Raw genomic sequence first — 20388 nt, forward strand, 5'->3', positions numbered from 1 at the left:
GAGCACAGTCTGAACTAGTTGCACATCACCAGCAAAACTCCCAGGGTTTCCACGGAGCCTGGGCTTTGCCCTGCAGCAAATGCACCCCGTCACAGAAAGATGGGACATCCCTCCTCCGGGAGCGGGTGCTGTGTGTGGCCCCATGGCTCTGCTGCTTTCCCTGCACCTTTCCCAGGCTCAGGGTCCTGATCTTCTCTGCTGTCCTTTTCTCTCCAGAAAGCCGATTTGGCCGTGGCGGGGCTGACAATTACTGCGGAGCGGGAGAAGGTGATTGATTTCTCTAAGCCGTTCATGACTTTGGGAATTAGCATTCTCTACCGAGTTCATATGGTAAGAGACTTATTTTATAACTGGTTTTGTCCCTCCATATTTGCATGCAAACGTGCCTAGTTATAGAAGAAAATTGAATGACTCATAAAAATATTTTGGTTTCTTATTTAAACGCAAATATGCTCGACCTTTATTTCCTTCTTTTCTCTGTCTTTCTGCCTTGTGTCAGCTTGGTGGATTCAGTTCCTCTTGTTCGAACCCCCAGCCCTGTTGACTCCCCTTCCCCATCCTCCCTGGGCACACGACGCTTCCTGGCATGGTGGGGGGCCATGAGCAGAGTCCTGCCGGATCGGTGCTACCAGGGGAAGCGTGGGCAGATCTCAGCTTCTCTGGTTCTGCCTCAGGCCCAGCGAAAGCCATGGGATGGCTTTAGCGTGGCTTTGAGCCCACTGCAGTGAGGTGTGCTAAGGGCAGGCTGGGCTGGACGGGTGCAGCAGCTCAGCAGCAGGGCTGGGTGGCTCTGCAACTGCAGCAGATCTGGCTTGGAGTCACCGTTTCTTTGCACGTACGGTGGGGAGAGCGCCTGGGAGGCTGAGCTAGGGCACCTGCGGCTGCACCAAGTTGGTGTCGGGGCCCAAATGCCCTAATCTCAGCCGTGTTCCCAGCCTCTGCGGTGTGCAGCCTTGCTGCATTCTCACATCTGAGAATAAGGTCAGGCCAGGAAGATATCTGGGATCACTTTCTTTGCTGTGACCTCCTGTAAATGCTCTACACGCAGATCAGTCTTCTGCTTTCTTAATCACAGGGAGGAAAAGGGCAAAATGGCACTCCTCGAGTGGCCCAGGGCGCTGCCCCGGAGCAGGCAGTGTGGCAGGCTGAGCTTTGCCGTGGGCAATTAACTCCTTGCCCTGCGTGGGCTTAGTTTCTCTGCTCTCAGCCCTTCTCATTTGCCTCCTCTCAGTTGTTCACCCTAAAGATCAGTGGGCCCTGCAGCGCCAGGAAGGCTCCTTGCTCCTAGGGTGCTCCCTGCCTTGCACGGGTGCTCCCAGACCCCTTTCATTCTGCATCGGCCAGGGAGGAGCAAGAAGGGAGGCACGCCGTTGTTTAGCAACTAGCTCTGGTTCTCGCTCCACTGCATTCAATAATCTTCTGCAACTCCGGCGGCAGCAGCAGCCCCGAAAGGCAGGGCAGGCATTGCATGGTGGCTGTTCAGCACCGCTCGGAGCAGAGCAGCTGTGAATCTGCCCAGGGGATTCACGTGTGCAAGCGTGTACATGGTGTTGTGTCATGTCTTTGCTCAGACGACACTTGTTGTCTTAAATTCTCATAGGTTCTCTTGCGTTCCCATTTTCTGTTGTTCTAGCTTCTTCCTGAAGCTCAGGAGAGGGCAGATTTTCCCCAGCTACACTCATATGGGCCAGGCAAAGCCCCCAGTTCCCCGGGGTGAGCCAGGTCCCTCGCGACAGGATGTCATTATTCCCAATCTGCATTTTGGAAATGTGCTCTGTACAGTGCCGAGTGTGATGCGAATTACAGTCTTGGTTTCCCATCAGCTCAAGAATAACAGCCAAAAGCATAAAAGAATGAAAGCTGCCTCTCGCAGCCCCCCTCTCCGTTCGGAAGGCTGTTAAGGATGCAGCGTTTGGTACGAACATAAACAAACCTGCGCATGCATCTCTCTGTGCTGAGTGGCTCCTGCCAAGAACAAACAAGTAATTAAAAGCTAGTTAAAATTCTGTTTCCTCTGGTACGTGCAGAGATTGGGATCAATGACTTAACTGATCAAAAAGGGTCAGACTCTTCAAGCTCTCAGAAATCAAATGTACTTGTCCCTTCCCCACTACACTTTTTCGCACCATCAGCTGCCCTGTGGATCCAGGATGCGTTTCTGCCAGCATCTCTTGGCTGGGATTATAATCGAGTTTCTTGCTTTCTCGCATGCGTCATTAAAGTTTGGAGATTGAGTGCCATGCGTGCTCTGCCTCCGATTTACGCCATAACCTTCAGCAAGTCCCTTAACGAGGCATCATTCCCTGAACAGCGTGAGGCTGATGTCGCTCCCTCCAGAGGAAACACAGGAATATCGGTGCAGGCTTTGCATGTGATTGGCTCAATAAGTGCAAGGCATTTGCTGCTGCCTCTGTGCGAGCTCGCTATAAATGTGTCTGACACATCTACTTTGAGTGTAAGTTCTTCAGGGCAGAGACCATCTGCTGCTTGTGCCGGTACCAGAGTACTGCAACACAGCCGTGTTCCAGCCTGCCCTTCAGGCATTTACCAAACTGAACAGGATTCATAATCACAGTCTTAAAAAGTCCGTCCATCAGGACTTGGTCTTCCGCTGCCCAACAAAGGACCAATTAGGACCTTGCGTAGGGCAGCTGCCCAGTGACCCAGGCAGGCTTGCAAGGGCATCTCCCAGGTCAGGTCGCCCACAGCAAGCCCGGCTTTGCTGCATGGAGGCCATGAGGAGGATGGCAGAGGCAGCTGGGGCTCCTGCCCTCCCCACCAGCAGGGAGGTCTCCCCAGCAGGGAAGCCTGGACCCCCACTTCCCTCTCCAGCACTTGGCCCCTCTTTGTCCAGACCTTTCTTGCTTTGCTTGAGGAGGGTGTCTGAGCGCTGTGTGGCAATTAACTTATTAAACTGGTAAATATTTATTCAACAAGGAAAGGCAAGATAGCTAATTGCTCTGGTTTTCCTTCAAGGATGTGGTTTGCAGAGCAGTGGAAGGCAGCCCCACAGCCCCATCTGCTCCTGTCCCCTCCCCTCCCTTCTCTTCCTCAGTCCAACAAACATCTCTGCAATGTCAAAAATCACAGCTGATGTATGTTAATCACAGTGCAGATCAGATGTAGCCTAATAAATAATCACAAATAAATCTCTTGCTGAGGAGTTGCCTCCACGCCCTGGTCTCCTCCCAGCGTGATGACATTTTATTCTCATTTCCGTGTACCTCCAGTGGCAAGTGATCTCTCCCCACCCCGCCAACCCATCCACCACGGTGCGTGTGTCTCTTATCGCACATAACCAAATATGGCAGCTTTAAATGGGGTTGTCATTTTTCTCAATTTCACTTGTTGTGATATAATCAAGTATGGATTTCAGACATGGAGACTCTAATAGGCTGCCTGACTCGCAGGCTGCTAAGAGAAAAGGCTTGCTTTGTTTATTATGTTCCCATTCTGACCAGCTGGTGGGACCTGTGGAAGGCAGGAGATAGATGACAAGTCCTGAGCAGTTGCTCTGCTTGGCAGAGGGCTGAAATCAGGTGCCCAGTGCCATTTCTGCACAAAGGGATGTTGAAAGTCAGGTTTATTTGTAGCATACACATGCTTTTGCTCACATACCTGCCTCTACAGCAGGGAATGAGGGACTAGCTAGCACACGATTTTGGCTCATCAGCCCTGAAAGTCCTTGCTGTGCTCTACCTTAAGCTGAGAAAATGTAGATTTGGTGAGTACACTGGAATAGCTGAGTTTAGGCCAAGTGATCTGAGGCTTAAAGTGTTTCTACTTGATTGCTGCAGAAGACACGAAATGAGAAGGACCGAATGAATAGCTCCTTCATTCCAGCCAGAGGAGGTTTGACAGCCAAGGCAGCGGAGCTGAGGAGCTGAGCACCCCTCCTGACAACCCGTGCTGCTCTGCCAGCCAGCCTCCCGCTTCACTGAAGCAGGAATGGGAGCAACCGCTGGCCCCAGGCGTGCCCAGGACCATGGTACTCATCAGTCTGTCAGTTGTTGACCATCTGGTGACGCCACATTAGGCTCAGGATTCGCAGCAGCCTGTGCTTGGTTTTTGCTTATCGACTCCAGAGAAAGGACCCTGGAGAGGGAGGGATCTGGATCTGCATCTGGATTAGATGTGGTCATCCTAGAATAATCACGTTTTGTTTTGGTGAGACCAAATGCGCTGCAGTTATATCTAGCATGCAACAGCGTTTCTGCCTTTCCAGGCTGAGTTTTCTTGCTTTCCTTCTGCCATACAGACAGAAGAGAGTTCTCTTGCCTGCCTTTTTTAGGGACAAACATCTACGAGAAATGACACAGGTAGGGGCTGACTGTTTCTGCAAGAGAGAACAGGCAAGCGCTGGGGTCCCTTCAGACTCCGTGTGTGTGTGTGTGCAGGGCAGGCAGGGAGTCACACGGTCTCTTACAGACCTGAACACAGAGAAATCCAGGACCACGCCATATAGCTCTGCTCTTCCTCCTCTTCCCGGACATCCTGCATGTTCAGGCTCTTCTGTCACAGTATCAGCTGAAAACAAAGACTTCCAAGAACGACTGAGGAGGGTAAATGAATCTCTCCTGCCTCCATCTGAGAATTTGCAGGAGGCCTTCATCAATTATTGGACATTTTGAACATTTCTATTCCAGGAAAAATAGCTCTTCCAATTAGCAAAGCTGTATTGGGACCGGCTAAAAATATCTGACAGACTCCAGATATTGTCATTCCCATCTTCAAAACAGACAGATAAGAGAGAGTTTGTGCCCTCCGTGGGAACAGAATATCTTTATTCTTATCCACAACTGTGAATGAAAAGAATATGTAGCAGCAGCCTGAAAATGACTGTAGCGGAAAAGAACCAGAACTACTACTACTGTAAAGTCACAGGAGAGAGTCTTTGCCAAGCCTGAGACTTAAAGCTTCCAACGCAATTTCCTTAATGAGCGTAATTTATTGACAAACTGCCCCAGAAACATAGAGAAGACATCAAGGCCTTAATTACAGAAAGGAACTTTGTTACAGGAGCATCTCACGATGGAGCCTCAGCCAAGGCGCAGCCAGTGCCTGGGAGTTTCTTGCCAGCTCTGGGATGCCGGGGAGGGATAAACCACCCCAATCTTCTGCTCGAGAAGCTCCAGTTTGCTCAGCCGAGGGCAGGCAGTGCCCTTCACACCTTGCAGGTTCCCATTGCCTCATTTCATTCTTGAGTGTGTAAACACCTGTGGAAGAAAAGAGGCAGCTGAGTCAGTTTAGCTCAAGATGAAGAAGGGAACCAGGGGCCTGTGGGGCATCCAGGAAAGCCGTGTAGTCACTAGAGAGAAGAGCTTTGGTGGTGCCTACCTTTGGCCTCGAGCAGCCCATGATCCTCTGGATGGGATCGGTGAGAGGTGCAGAGGGAGTGCACCTTGGAGCCTGCAGACTCGTGAGATGGTGTCACCTCTCTGAACTAGTGCGAGAAGCTCCAGCAAGGTGAGCAAAGGATGTGACTGGAAATGTGAGTCCCTCCGAGATGCTGGGGGCGTAGTCTCCAGTAGTGTCTTTGGCTCTGAAGGCCCTTGGTTTGGGTGCAGGTGCTGGCTGTAAAAGTCGTTTGTCTCTCTCTTATGGGAAGAATATAAGGAAAAGCAGAACACAGCAGCAATTGATAAAAAAAAGGGAAAGGTCAAAAGAAGAACGTAATATCTTTCACTGTTTGTACCTTGCCTGCTTATACCAAGCGCAGTAAGATAACCCAGTACGGAAGAGAGACCTTGTCTTAAAGAGAGACTCTGGAATTATACCCAGGAGAACCTGAACCTTTGCCTAGGATGTGACTTGAAATTAATCTGAAAATGGACGCAGGATGGTCTGAACCACTGATGCTTAACTCATCTATTTGTTAAAAGGCTTAATAAGCCAGATTCTCTAAAAATGCTAATGTGGATCCCATCTTGTCCTTAAGGATACTTTACTTTTGGTTCTTTACTTCATGCGGGGCAGAGTTTGCCGTAGGTTTATGAGATGTTTCGGTCCTAGCTGGTGACTGGAACTCAGAATATCACAGCATCCTGGATATTTTTAGTAAAGGAGGATTTTTGTGCAACAACTATTGCCTAACAACTATTGCCTTTTCTAGCAACAACTTAGTCTTCAGAAGAACTGCCAAGACCTTGTGAAATTCAGGTTTTGCATAAGATTAAGCATACTTCAGTAGTAAAACAGTGTTTTTTTAATGGAAATGGAATTTAAAGTGCTGATCTGAGTCTGTGGAAGGAAAAAAAAAAAAAAAAGAAAAAAGCAGCTATATTTCCTGGGGACTTTTGTGAAAACAGAAAATTATTCCCTGCCTTTGGATTAAGCACAGCTCTAAAATATCAGGATTCTGGACTTTGCTGGCTCTGGGTTTGCTATGGCAATTGAGGTTACATGTTATTTATTACCAGCTATTATTAGTTTATGTGGTGTCACAGACGGGCAGGGTAAGGCAGCGGACTAGGGAAAAATGAGGCCTCTGTGTGTCAAAGATGATCCCCGGCAGCAGCTTTTGTGTAAAGCGAGCAACCTACAGCGGAGCAGCTGCCGTGCTGCAAGTGCTGGGAAACGGCTGCTGGAGCGAGCTGCATTGAGCAAACAGTGATAGATGTTTTCAGCGCACAACAGAGCAAGGTGCCAGTAAGAAATACGCTGACAGCCTGGCCGAGATGTGATAAAAGGCTGTTTCCACTCTGACTTTACAGTAAAAGCCTTCGCAGGAGCTCTGGCTCGCAGGCAGCTTCCCGGTTACAGGTGTTTGGGGAAACTGTAGAGCTGGAGGTTTTGTGATGCCAGGACTGACTTTGTGGTTTGGGGCAGAAGATACAGACTCCTGGAAGCTAAGGGCTAATGCAAGCCTTTAGCTCTGAGTTGGGAGTTGATTGGTTTTTTGGGGAGTCCTTTGGAGGAGACGGTAAGGAAAGAAGATGCCTGAGGTAGATGAGCATCGCCCGAACGCTTGCAACGTTCAGCGTGGGAGAGGTGTGTCAGAGGTGCTCAGTGCTGAAACACGGATATTATAGACTGCACAGAGAGCAAGACCACTGCTTTAGTCCTGTGGTTTGTGCTCTATTCTCCCCTCTCCACTTGTCCCCCATGGTGGCGTTGAGTGTGCTCGGAGGTAAGTTAGTGTAAGGTTAAGGTCAGTGCTAGGTTAACGGTAGGACGAGATGATCAAGGTCTTTTCCAACCTAGATGATTCTGTGAGGTTAGTGGCTGTTCTTTCCACCTGGGAGGAGGCTGTGTTGCACAGGAGCTGCGTACGCAGAGCTGGTGGTGGCAGGAGAAGTACACTCGCCAAAATGGGAAGTGTTCAGCTTTTGAGAAACTTCTCCTAGAAATCTATCCTCCCTTTGCACAAATTTTGCTACATCTGAGAAGATTTTCAGTGGTGGCAGCGTCCTTGTGAAAATTTAAGGTGCTTTGAGAGAAGATCAACCTGCTGTTTCTAGCAGTGAGGCCTTACTTTTCAAGGAAAGGTTGTTTGCTGAGAAAAAACAGGAAATTCTGACGCATCCTGGAGATAAAAATATCATGTTCCCTGAGATAAAAGTAATAATTTTATTGAGTTTTGTAGAGCAGAAACATTTCAAGGCTGAAGAAGGAAAACTAGAAATATTGCAAACGTCTCTTTTTTTTTTCTTCTTTTTCTGCATAAAAATATTTTCTCCCCACTCTGCTTCGTGCAAAGGATCCCACCCACCTCCGAGCTCAGGGGTGCTCTCCTGCCCAGCAAGCGTGGTGTGGAGCCTGCTCGGATGGACGAGGGTGTCAGATGGGGACCCCCCCTCGGCGGCCCTGCCAGCAAGGTGTGCAGCGCATCCTACCATGGGGAGGACAGAGCGCTGCGATTGTCTTTTTTTTTTCTCTATCAATTCACCTCTTTCTTTGCCTGGAGGAACAAAAGGGGTTGAGGTGGGGAGAAAAATATTCTTAGGAGATGAATCCCTGCAGGGAGATGCTGCAGGATTCAGTCATTTGTTGCATTTGCTGTCACCTGTTTCCCCTGCAAGGCTTCTCAAAGGCCCCTTTATTTCCCTTCTGTTGCTCCCAGCCGTTGTCAGCATCGGGGCAGGTGGGTCTCTTGGTTGTTTTCAGAATGGCCTATTTAATTTGTAGAAATAAAAGCAGGTCAAACTCCTTTTTGTTTCCCTCCCAGGGCCGCAAACCTGGCTACTTCTCATTCCTGGATCCCTTTTCCCCTGGCGTCTGGCTCTTCATGCTGCTCGCCTACCTGGCTGTCAGCTGCGTCCTCTTCTTGGTGGCTCGGTAATGTGACTGGCGGTGCCTTTTCCGTCCTCGCGATGCCATCTAGCGTCACGCTCCCAGACCCATGGGGGGGATGCCTGGTGAGGGGCCGGGCAGGGGGACACAGGGATACCCCCCCGGCCACCAGCGTGGAGAGGGCAGTAAGGGGGGCAGAAGCGTCCCAGCCCCCTGCCTTCCGCCACCCGGGGACCGGGGCTTTGCCGTCGAGTCTGCGCACAGGCACGTCACCGATGCATATGGCAGCCCCGGGGTGGCCGTTGGCATGGCTGTGACAGCCTGCCGCGCTTCGGGAGCGTGCTTGGCCGCAGCGGTGGGTGCCGGGGCCGAGAGCTGCGTGGGAAGGATGGGAGGAGGTTTGGGGGTAGGGCTGGTGCTGTGGAAATGGTGCTGCTCCCTAGGTGCTCGATCTGCAACAGAGCAACCAACCACTTGTCTTGGACAGGAAGGGTGGAGGCTGCAGGTACCAGCAAATGCATTCAGAGTTGTTAACGCAAATTCCAGCAGCGATGCTTGGTTCCCCTGGCCCTGCAAAACCCAGTGTGTACAGAAAAAGAAAGTTCATTAATATCTTTCAAGAGCCTCTTGGTTGATGTGCAGAGCCTCACTTGACTGCTCTCAGTTCCGTTTCCCTATGACTAATTGAAATCAGCCTTAAAATATATCACCGTGTGCCTGCCTGCAGCATGTCTCCCATCAAGGCCCAGGGTCCGTGCTCCTCCTAACAAACTGCTTATGGTTGGTGGCATAGATGGGCCTTTTCAGATGGAGTTGAACAGTGTCCTGGCAATGTGTACCAAAAACATGCTCTGGGCTTGATGGCTCTTTCGGGACACAGTTAATACTCAATTCTCATTACGGAAATTGGAACTGTGCTGTCACTCAGTCCCTTGGCATAGCTAAAGTCATCCTGACAGGGCTTTAATGGTTTCTTCGAATGCCATTACAGCCTCAGAAACATAGTTCTGAAGGAACCATTGAATAATGCAGTCCAACGCTCTCTGCAGACTGAGATTTGGTGCCTCTTTAGCCCCCTCCTCATGTTTTAAACATGATCCTCCAAAAAGGTGCCTTTACGTGGCTTCCCACTGGAGATGAAGGTTTGGATGCTGCTCTCTGCCTTGCTCAGCAGTAAGAAGCTTTTGACCCTGTGAATTGCAGAAGACTCTCCCAGAGCAGTGTTTTATACTGCCAGTGCTTGATCCAACCATAGAAAGTCTTCAAGAAATAACCTCCGCCTCCCTGGCATCACAGTGAGGTAGGAAATGCAGAAAAGAAAATACACACCTCATTTTGGTCAAATGCTGTGTGAGCTGGCAGAGCCCTGCAGCTGTATTGGCACTATCCCCAAAACAACCCTCCCAGGCACCAGCTTTGTTAACCATTAGCAATATAATGAACTGCAGCATAGGAATTAGAAGACTTTCTTAGCAACCAGGGAATTGAGGATTGGAAACGGCAAAAAAGAGCTAGGCTACAGTCACTTCGGTGACAGGCTGTCAGTTATTTCAGATTCCCACCTCTGCCCTGTCCCCGTGAGCACTGAAAGGTTGTGATGCTTTGAAACACCAGCACTTGGCTTCGAACTAGACCCGAGACCTAGACTTTGCCAGGGCAATCAGACCTCAGAGCAACCATTTTGACCAATACAGTTATTTTTCTTATTTCAATTTCATATCAAGTCTGTGCACATCTGGAATTATTGTGGTTGTCTGTGGTATGAATTTGCACACAGGGCTCCAGCCTCCCCACAGCCCATGCCCAGATTTTCAGCAGAGCTTCTCAAAACTTTTACAAATCTTTACAAGAAAGCCTCTGGCTTCTGAGTCTTAGAGCAAGCATTTCACACAGCTCTGAGCCGTGGGCATCAATTGACGGTAAAGAATTTCCTCCTCAGAAGAATCTGCCTCCAGGAGAGTTAGGGCTTCACAGATTTTATTTTTTCGTTTCTTTTCTCCAGAGTGCCTCATTTCCCAGTGAATTACCTGAGCTACCTGTTTCTTGTCATTTTAGATTGACACCGTATGAGTGGTACAGCCCCCACCCCTGCTCGCAAGGCAGGTGCAATCTTCTCGTGAATCAGTATTCTCTTGGCAACAGCTTGTGGTTTCCAGTCGGGGGATTCATGCAGCAAGGCTCCACCATTGCCCCGCAGGCGTTATCCACACGCTGTGTCAGTGGAGTCTGGTAAGGAGGTCAGCCCTCCTCTTAAGGAAGGCTTCTCTGTGGGCCTCTTCTGGGCAGCAGCAGCTGGAGAGGCGGAGGGTGGGGATGGAGATCAGATTCAGTCCGTGGGGGAAATCTCAGGTCACAGTCTTCGCTTCCCCTTTTCCTAGGTGGGCATTCACCTTGATCATCATCTCCTCCTACACAGCCAATCTGGCAGCCTTCCTCACCGTGCAGCGGATGGACGTCCCCATCGAATCTGTAGATGACCTGGCTGACCAGACAGCCATCGAGTACGGCACCATTCACGGCGGCTCCAGCATGACCTTCTTCCAAGTAAACCCCATTCTTTTGCTAACTAGGGCAGGGGGTGCAGAGGGCACCCTTTACTCAGGGTGTCACCCCAGCCTGTCATGCCTCTTTCATTCCAGTTTCTGGCACAGAGGGGACCTCTGGAGAGACCCCCTGGCTGCTTGGTGGCACAGGACTGGGGTAGATCCACAGTGGGTGACGACAGGGTGAATGGTGGGGGAGGCATGGCGGAGCACAGGGAAGGCAGGATTTTGTAACACAGCAGCTGGCATGCTCTTGGGATGCTGGAGGACGAGGGTCAGGACATCTGTGCTGGACCCTGGAGCAGCAGATTTTCCTGCTTGGACTTAGAAAGCAACTTAACGCTTGGAGTGTCACCATGTGGGTGGGAAAGTGGTTCACATCCCTGTGTCACAGTGATGACATGACGTGGTCTTCAGCAGCTGAGCATCTGCAGTCAAATTTCCATGGGTCTCTATGCGGTTTTGATGTGATCTTAGCTTTTATATGAGAGTCTCAGGTTGGGTAAGCAAAAAAACGTTTGCAAAGCCCAGGTAGGCTAGCATATGTCAAAGTCTGGATGTGGTCAGTGGCACTGAAAATAAGTAAGTCAAGTGTATGCAAACTTATGCGTGCCATTTAGCCCAATTTAATTTTTATCTTCCCTGCTCTATTCAGCAGGGAAATAAATGAGTGAATCTCTTCTGCAGTGCTCTGAATGCACAAAGAACTGCTTGAGGATTATTTATTTATTACTCGTTGAAATTCTGAGAGCAGAAGCTTTTTCTCACTTTTTTTTTCCCCACTCTGAGTCTGAACTGAATTGGGAAGCCTGAGAAATCTCTCGAGTGAGCCTGAGCTTTTCAGCCCAACTTTACACCCTTCAGGGGTTTAGCAAAAAGCTACTTTTAAGCAGAGCGTTATATCTAAAATGAGCTGAAGAGAGCCCAAGTGACTAAGGTGGTTGTATACAAAGCACTCGCTTAGTTCTTTTCAGGAAGGCTTTCAAGTTTAAAATCCTGACTGTGGCTCTGCGCTGCCTGGTGGGTGCTGGAGTCGCTGGTATCAGAGAAGAAATTAGCAAAAGCTGTTCTTGTACCATTTGCAACGCATTAAACTGTGTTGGGATCCATTTGCCTCTGGTGTAACGATGGTGAGTCAACCGCGGTGATGGATTAAGCAGGCATGGCTGAGGCTCTTCACCACCCCCCCGTTACTGGCTGCGTGAGGTGTGTGTCCACCGCTGAAGCACCTTGCCTTGTAACCTGTCCTGGCAGCCGTTTCCCCTGACACTAACACACAGGATTAAGATTTAAAAGTGCAGTGAATTGGGAACAAACACGCACCCTGTTTGTCTGCCCCTTGCCCAAGTGGCTGCACCCAGAGGACAGAGCTGGACAGATAAGGGCAGTAACTAGGTCAGCAGCAGACTCCCTGAGGCTCTCCGGCATCGCTCACCAGCCACAGAAAATGAGCCCTTGAAAGTGTGATGGCAGGGGGTGCCTGGCAGCACCTCACGTACCTGCTGCCTTGGCCGAGAGGGGAGGTGGTGTAAGGGATTCTGTGTGCTGCAGAAATGCAAGGCTGAGGGGAAAGGGGCAAATTCAGAAACTCCTCCTGTAGGCCAGAGTGTGTTTATCTTCAGTCTTTGTGCAAGCAGGTTTCACTCTTTGCTCAGCCTGGGAGAGAGATTAACCACAGTCAGCTTTTCCTCTCGATTGAACCAAGGTGGATTCAACCACCAGCAAAGTGAGGATCTGGGGCTGGTTGACCTTTAGGTTACTGCAGTCAATGAGAAAACTCCAGTTCTCTTAAGGAGGTACTTTGATTTGCCTCACACGGGGGTGAACCAAATCCAGGTTCAGGGAGCATCAAGCTCCCAAGAGCTTTAGCGCTGCCCCCAGCCCTTCTCAGGGTGATGGTGTCTGGCTCTGATGCTGGTGAACTGTTAAGCACAAGTTTACAGTGACAGAGAATGGGGTGTGAGCTCTCCAGGGAGCTCTCCAGGTGGTTTAAATCAGCCAAGCACAAGCTATTTCTTCTGGCTTTTTTTGTGTGTTTTTGATATACTGTTATGGAAACTACGTATTTTTCTAAAATTGAATTTATGCAAAGAGCTTTGCTGGAACCTATTGGAATTAGGGATGCATTTCATGCCCAGCTTTGCCAACAAAGTCTCAAATCCACCAAGAGATTTGGGTCTCTAAATCTCATTGAAATAAATGGAGGTTAGGATCTAAATCCTTTTTGAATCTGGCACCATATCTGCTGTGACGCCTTTCCCCGTTGTGGCCTTTTCATAGCGGGGTCTCATTTGGGGTTTATGTTACATCCAGCTGCTCCTACCCTTAGCTGGGCTTGCCTCCTTTCTCCTGCAGAACTCCCGCTACCAGACGTACCAGCGGATGTGGAACTACATGTACTCCAAGCAGCCAAGCGTCTTTGTGAAGAGCACGGAGGAAGGGATTGCGCGCGTGCTGAACTCCAATTACGCCTTCCTGCTGGAGTCCACCATGAACGAGTATTATCGTCAGCGCAATTGCAACCTCACGCAGGTCGGGGGCCTTCTGGACACCAAGGGCTACGGGATTGGCATGCCCGTCGGTAGGCAGTGAAGAAAAATTCTAGTCCTTCTCAGCTGTCGGCAGAGGACCGGAGCGTTTGAAAGGCTGAACCGGCTCTGAAGCCAATGTCACGTTTCACAGCTCTGCCCAGGGTCATTTTTTATCTCAGGAGGAAAATCAAATACATTGCAATTGCCCAAGGTGCACGCTCAGAGCCAGATGTACGAGACCCTGCTCTTCTCCAGAGCCATGTGACACGCGACTGCGGCTCTTTAAATAATTCATGTGAAAGATGTTTCAAAATTGCTGCTTATTTTCTGCATATACGCTCTTTGCTGTTTCCCTTTTGAACCAGTGTTTTTGAATCGTTTTGTGCTCCTTGTTTTATCTCAGAAGTGCTGTAAAAGTAATGCTGTTGCAACTCTTTTAGTTTTTAGCGCAAGTTTCTTAACAGCTGGTGGTCCTTAAAACTCCAGGATAGAGAATTGGGCAATTCGGTGACTATCTCGGCTAATAATCGGGTTTAACAAATGCAGGGTCTTTGTCTTTCAAATATGAGAGCTAGCAAGAGAACAGCATCTCCCAGGGCAGCGCAGAAAAAGGATGTAGTAGTTGTTATTCCAAGCCATCTGATCTTTCAGCCCATCTTGCAGGCTCGGGAAGCCTTGTTCCTGACCTTTAAGCACCTGCACTTAGCAATACAAAGTTAAGGTGAATTACATAAGAACCATCACACAAACAGTCACTGTAGTTTAGCTAACATGCATAAGCTTGTAAAGTCACAGTAACCTGATCGTGAGTACAAATCCGTACTTTCAGGACTAAATTTGTTCTGACATTGTCTTGTTAAACAGTGAAACTGTAGCAGATAAGAAGAGCAGAAAGCTGCTCGCTGGGACAATAGTGCAGAGTTACCAGGAGAGCTGTGGTCTTTCCCACGGCCCTTCTTCGGGATCTCTGGTAGCAGACACCATCAGGACTCCAGTAGAGCTCGGTCCCGAGCGCAGAAGTGAGCCTCCTCTACCGTGAACATTTGGGCTGGCGTAGAGGTTGAACTTGCTGCTGTTGCAGTGCACCAGTTTGAGGGAAGGAGCGTTAGAGCAGGGTTGAAGTCGGAGGCACAATGACAGGAGAGGGACCTCAGTGGTCTGGAGGAGCAGCGATGTGATACTGAACTGCCTGTTCAGACTCTGCCCCTGAAGCCAAAGCTCCTCCTTGTAATGGATGTCTTTAAATGGCCTACATGGGTCTTGGTGGACAGGCGAAATTACCGCCTGCTGACGACATTAACCAGTTGACAGTCCCAGCAGGGAGGCTGCAGGTTTCAAGGGTTTACACGGCCTGAAGTCCCTTCCAAACGGTTCAGAGATGAGCTTTTGTAGCTGGGCACACTGGCAGGGCATCGTGGTGGGGACGAAAGCTGGCCAAGGTGGTGCCTTACCACGTACCTCTTGGTTTTGCAGGCTCTGTGTTTCGTGACGAGTTTGACCTGGCCATTCTCCAGTTGCAAGAGAACAACCGCCTGGAAATCCTGAAGCGGAAGTGGTGGGAAGGAGGCAAGTGTCCCAAAGAGGAGGACCACAGAGCCAAAGGTAAGCCACGCCGCTCTCCAGTAGCGTGCTGAAGGGACCAGGCAGTCAAAGCATCCTTGCCAACAGCGCAAGGATGAACGTCCATCTGCACATGAGCGCTGCCAGGTTTTCTGCCTGAGAATTACTTTTTCCCCTTCTTCTGACCTGAGATTCCTTCCTTCACAATTCAAGGAGAAATCCAAACAGCTCTGCTGTGCCTCATGCTGTGTGTTTTTGCCTGGGGCAGAGATAGCGGGAACAACCAAATGACAAATATTGGAGGCATATGGAGGGTAAATTAGCTTCTAATGAATGTCTGGGAAAATGGATGGCTAAAGGGATCGGACCAAAATCCTGGGTTCCTTCAAGGGAGATGGATCTCCACCACAGGCCCGCTGGTTAATGGCTCCAAGTGAAAGTGCCTTTTAAACAGCCAGGGGAAGGGACACGAGGACTTTATTAGTACATCTGAAAACTGAGGAGCAAATTCTTTTGGGTAATGCTATGCAAATTGCCATAAAAGCTACCACATTAGGCTGATGTCCCAGAGTGAAAGCAGTTGCCAGCTTAACGCAGTTTCTGCATTTCTTTTAGTTTTGGCAGTCACCCTTTCCTCAGCAAGTGTTTTCTGGGAGGACAGCAGGTCTCCCAGTTGAAAGGACACTCTTCTGACCTTCCTGAGTGCAGAGATGGAGAGCCAAGCCGGGTCCATGGTAGCTGTTTTTGTTTTCTTGCCACTGCAGCGGGTGTAGGTGTGTGTGTCTGTGCAGTTCGTGAGCTAGGCTGGATGAGAGCCCGCGGGGACCTTGCGCCGGCAGCCCGGGCTGATCATCTCGAGGCAGAAGGTGTTGGCCCAGTGTAAGACATCAGGCCTCAGGGCAAGGTGATAAACTATTAAAGAAGTTACTTTTGAAGGCGAGCTGGCACATGGGAGTCTTTTCTTCCGTGGACTGTGCAAAAAGCAGCTCTGAAGTGGAATCTAGTGTGTGGGCTGTTTTGAGATGGCTTTGGATGGGGGTGGCTGGCAAGCAGGCTCCTGGGCTGTTCCTGGCACTACCTGCTGCGCTCTGTGACCCTGGACAAGTCTTTCTGCTGTTTTGTGCCCTCTGTTGTGGCTCACTTTCTCAGTTTGGAAAATGAGGAAGGCTGAAGCCTGCTGGTCTGTGTAAATGGAGGAAGGAAATGCCTCTCGAGTGAGCTTGGGAATGGGTGTCTGATGTGGCACCCAGGCAGAATGACAGAAGGATATAGAGAGAGGTATTGGCCCTAAATTCAATCTGAGAGGTGCTGAGAGGAGAGGATGGCCTTTATGTCGGGTCTAAGCTGTGATTATGGGCTATGTTTTCTGTCCTGCAATTGCTGTCTTAGTGGAAACATCTCTACGAAGGACTGATTTAGAGAGCCACTAGATTGCTCCGGAGGCAATGCCAAAAGAATGACGGAGGAGGAGGGTAAAATGTGACCTCCTAAGTTTTAGAACAAAACAGGTCAGCAATATACAAGGATTTTGGTGAGATTTTATGTCTAAAAGCCATGCAGAGATTAAGTCAATAAATCATTGATTCTTACACTTTGATTTAATGCTACAGAGGGGAGAGGAAGATTTTTATAGATGTTCTTGTTGAGTAATGGCCTCATACAGTCACCTCAGTGCAAAGCACTGCATGCTTTTTAGTAATCAATCCAATCAGGGCCCAGTCTGCTTGAGACCCAAAACCAACAAGCACAGGGGAGAAGAGGAAAGACAGGAAAGTCTGTTTCTCGGACAGCCTGTGCTGAGGCCAGCACTGCTCCCTGGCTCCTCTCAGGGTCCCATTCTGCAAGGCCAGAGGCACAGGCTGCAGCTTTGGGGACAGTGATCGCGGTGGGAAGCGAGGTGACAGCCTCGGCACATGGAAAGCTCAGGCCAGGTTCTTGAGGGGTGGATTTTCCTTCCAGCCGGTGAGCTTTCTGGAGCGCAAGCTTTGTAGGACCAGGCTGGCAGCTGCCGTGTGTGTGATTTAGTCCCTCCCCTAAGCGAAGCTGTCTGCACGTGCAGCGTTTGGCCCGAGGTGGCTGAATGGCTCCTACGATCTGTAGAGATGGTAGTCATCCTGTTGTAAACGAGTCGTCCAAGGGAGGTGAGAGGAGTCGCCCCATGGAAGGGGCTGTTTCCTTCTCATGGGCCAGAGGGTTCCCAACCCGTAACCAGGTACCCCTGGGTGGCGGGGACCCCATTTGGTCACCAGGTAGTGTGAAACAGTGTTGGGTGCTGGTCTTGCTTGGAACCTCTCCTTGCTACTGCAATTCAAGCAGCTGTAATCATTTTTCACCAGCACTTTGTAATGCAATCAAAGGAGCTTTTCTTGGTGCCAGCTTCCTTTAAAGCCCTTTCTTGTCTTCTTCATCTCTGCTTCTTTAACAACATTGCTCATCTTCCTTTGCGAAGTTCAAAGCAACTAGAACTGGGTGAATAATTTGCAGGGATTAATGTGCCCGATTGATCTCTCATTTTTTCCTCCTGTTTTCAGTTTGTCCACAAATTGCTTTGTACTTCCCTCCAATGTACTTGCTGTTTATCTGCAAAATCATCATTTCTGAGAATGTGTCTTCGATCGCACCGTTATTGCAAGTCATTCAGTTTGCCATCTGAGTCATGCGGTTAGCTATTAATAGGACAGTGCTGGCTATGTGTTTTTGGTCCCTGGCTAGGTGTGCAATGCCAGCTAAACAGCAAAGAGCTGGGATTTCTGTACAGCGATGCTTGCAATTGGTGTTGTGTCTGCCTCTCCACAGCATTGTTCTCTTCTGCTTTATTTTAGGCCTGGGGATGGAGAACATTGGTGGAATCTTCGTGGTTCTCATCTGTGGCTTAATCGTAGCAATTTTTATGGCAATGCTGGAATTTTTGTGGAGCCTTCGGCACTCTGAACAGTCAGAGGTAGGACCTGAAAGTGTCCTGAGGGGATAGTGTGTAATTATTGCTATCTGCGGGGTGCTCAGCAGTGCAGTGCTCTGGAGCAAGTAATGCACCCAGGCTGAGATGAGCGTTCCTAGTAATGAGACCTCAAACGCACGAGAAGGCTAGGTGCATTGGGCAGGGTCTAAAATGCTCGAGCTTCTCATGCACTCCTACTAAGATCGAGGCTGTAGGGATGCTCCAAGGGCTTTTGAAGGGATCAAGGATGTGTACGACGTCCAGGTACCTTTCCTGGAGACGGGATTCACCTGAGGATTTCTACCTGCAATAGGTTTGGGTCTCGTGTTGATTTGGGGATCCAGAACACAGGAGGGTCTCTGACAAGAGGCAGAATCTGTTGGGCTAAATCAAGCGTAAATGTCCGAGCATTGGTGTCGAAAGCCAGTGGCCAGATTAACGACCGAGTCCGTAACACTTTGGCATCAGAATCCAGAGCAGACGCAGAGCTGCTGGGCTCGCAGCTTGCTTAGGTGAGCAGTATGTCTCGGGTCTGCCTTCCAGGTGTCGGTGTGCCAAGAAATGGTGACGGAGCTGCGCAACATCATTCTCTGCAAGGACAGTTTCCACCCTCGTCGGAGGCGAGGGGGAATGATACGGACTCGCCCCGTTATCCCGGAGGAGCGCCGAGCCCGCAGCACAACCACGCTCAGCAACGGGAAGCTGTGCAGTGGGGGCGAGCCAGATCCCCTGGCACAAAGACTGGCACAAGAAGCCGCCCTGGTCGCCCGAGGGTGCACGCACATCCGAGTGTGCCCCGAGTGCCGCAGGTTTCAGGGCCTCCGGGCACGGCCATCTGTGGGCTCGCCCGCGCAGAGCGAAGAGAGCTTGGAGTGGGAGAAGACAACCAACAGCAGCGAGCCCGAGTAACGCTGGGGCAGGGGGCATTGGGGTGGGCCGAGAGGGTCCTGTTCCATTTTACAGAACATGGACTTGTACAATGTCAACTTGTTTTTAAATTAAAAGCAGTTACCCAGCTTCTCCAGAGCAAGGCGGACCTTTGGGCTGACGCACAGGCCTGGCCGGAGGGACGGCTTTGGTTTCAGCGTCTGAGAGGACGCGCGTCTCGCCGAAGCCTGACGCAGCAGGAGCGAGGTCCTCCGGCTGCTGTATCCGTGCCACCGTGCGGCTCCGAGGCAGGAAGGAGGGCCGTGGGGGATAACTGGTGTTGTAGCAGATATCGCCCACCCAGGGGCAAGAGCGGTTCTTGGAACTTCTCCACCCCGGGCCAGGAGAAAGGACGCTGGCACCGTCTCCCCATCGTGTAGACTTACCGGGGGCTGTTCTCAGAGGGCGGGGGGAGGGTCTTTTTATTTGACGCGGATAAGGGATGGGAAGGGAGGAGTCATTATTTTGTTTTGGTTTATTTTGGGTACGTCAGGACCTAGTCTCCAAGGCACCAGGTTTCAGGTGCTGAACTCTTCTTCCTTTTCAGAGTGTGGCAGGTGGACTGAGGGAGGAAGGGAAGGATGGGATGGGACACGCTCCCCGTGAGACGTAGCATTTGCTGAAAGTCCATCTGAGGAGCTGTTAAAATACATATATATAAAATATATATATATATACATAGATATATATATATTAAAATGCCAAAAACCAACCAACAAACACAGTGAACTCAAAGAGGCCTTGAAACGCCTGGAATTTCAGGGGTTCTGTGTCTTTTGTTTATTTCTGGGGTTATCTTTTGCTTTTTTTCCTTGCTGTTTTTGGGATGCGGGTGAGGGAGCCTTTTGAGGAAGGTGAGGTGGGAGCAGGCGTGAGCGGGGCGGCCTGGGGAAGGCTGCCCTTTCCTGCCAGCCGAGGGAGGTGGTATTTGCTGCCCACTGTGGCTCCTCAAAGCGTCCGCAGCCCATGCTCTGCACGCTCCCAAACAAGTGACTCTGAGCTCTGCCCCAGGCTCGTGAGCTCCCCTTGTCCGTGACCCTCGGAGCACCCTCAGCTTCGAGGGTGACTTACAACCCATGTCTAGCAGTGACGATGCCGCACAGCATTTGAGAAAACCATTAGCCCGGGATCTGATGTAAGGAAAATATTTACTTCCCTAGCAACAGCAGCAGCTCACCCTCTACTTGGTACAGACATGGGTTTTACACTGATGAGTTTAATTTTCTGATTGAAAAACAAATTCTATGCAATTTCTGATTGTAAAAGGAAAGAGACGACAATGGAGAGGGGCAGGGGAGATAAAGCCTTGAGTGAAGGTACATCCTGTTCTTGAATTGTTTTCTTTTCTTTTTGTCTTGAATGTACTGAAATAAAAGATGTCCTTGTATAATCATGCTTTTTTTTTTCCTCTTTCCTTCCCTGTCCACACTCACAAAAGTTGTGAGTCAGTTCAAGGCCCATCTGCTCAGGGAGAAACCCAGCAGCTCCCCAGCTGAACGCAAAGAGATGCTTTGCCTGTTGCAGGTCTCTGCTGCCTGAGTGTGTCCATGGTGTTGCCATTATCTGTAGCTGAATGGAAATGGGAGAAAAAAAGAAAAGGCCAAAAAAAGCAAGCCCAAGATACGTGGTGGTAAGGGGGGAAAGAGCCCATAACTAG

The 20388-nt window shown here is 50.0% G+C and overlaps 1 protein-coding gene across 1 annotated transcript in view; it reads left to right on the forward strand.

Annotated features, from left to right (window-relative positions):
• The window catches only part of GRIK4 (glutamate ionotropic receptor kainate type subunit 4), a 210056-nt gene extending 189937 nt beyond the window's left edge, over nucleotides 1–20119 (forward strand). The window contains 9 exon segments of the mRNA XM_074850982.1: nucleotides 217–330; nucleotides 8168–8277; nucleotides 10288–10461; nucleotides 10611–10776; nucleotides 13131–13356; nucleotides 14780–14908; nucleotides 17689–17807; nucleotides 18348–18576; nucleotides 18579–20119. Of these exon segments, the coding sequence (XP_074707083.1) occupies nucleotides 217–330; nucleotides 8168–8277; nucleotides 10288–10461; nucleotides 10611–10776; nucleotides 13131–13356; nucleotides 14780–14908; nucleotides 17689–17807; nucleotides 18348–18576; nucleotides 18579–19111 (1800 nt within the window). The 3' untranslated portion in view covers nucleotides 19112–20119.
• Nucleotides 20120–20388: the final 269 nt, after the last annotated feature.

Source organism: Strix uralensis, chromosome 26 (genome assembly GCF_047716275.1).
Source record: "Strix uralensis isolate ZFMK-TIS-50842 chromosome 26, bStrUra1, whole genome shotgun sequence".
NCBI classification, from domain to species: Eukaryota; Metazoa; Chordata; class Aves; order Strigiformes; family Strigidae; genus Strix; species Strix uralensis.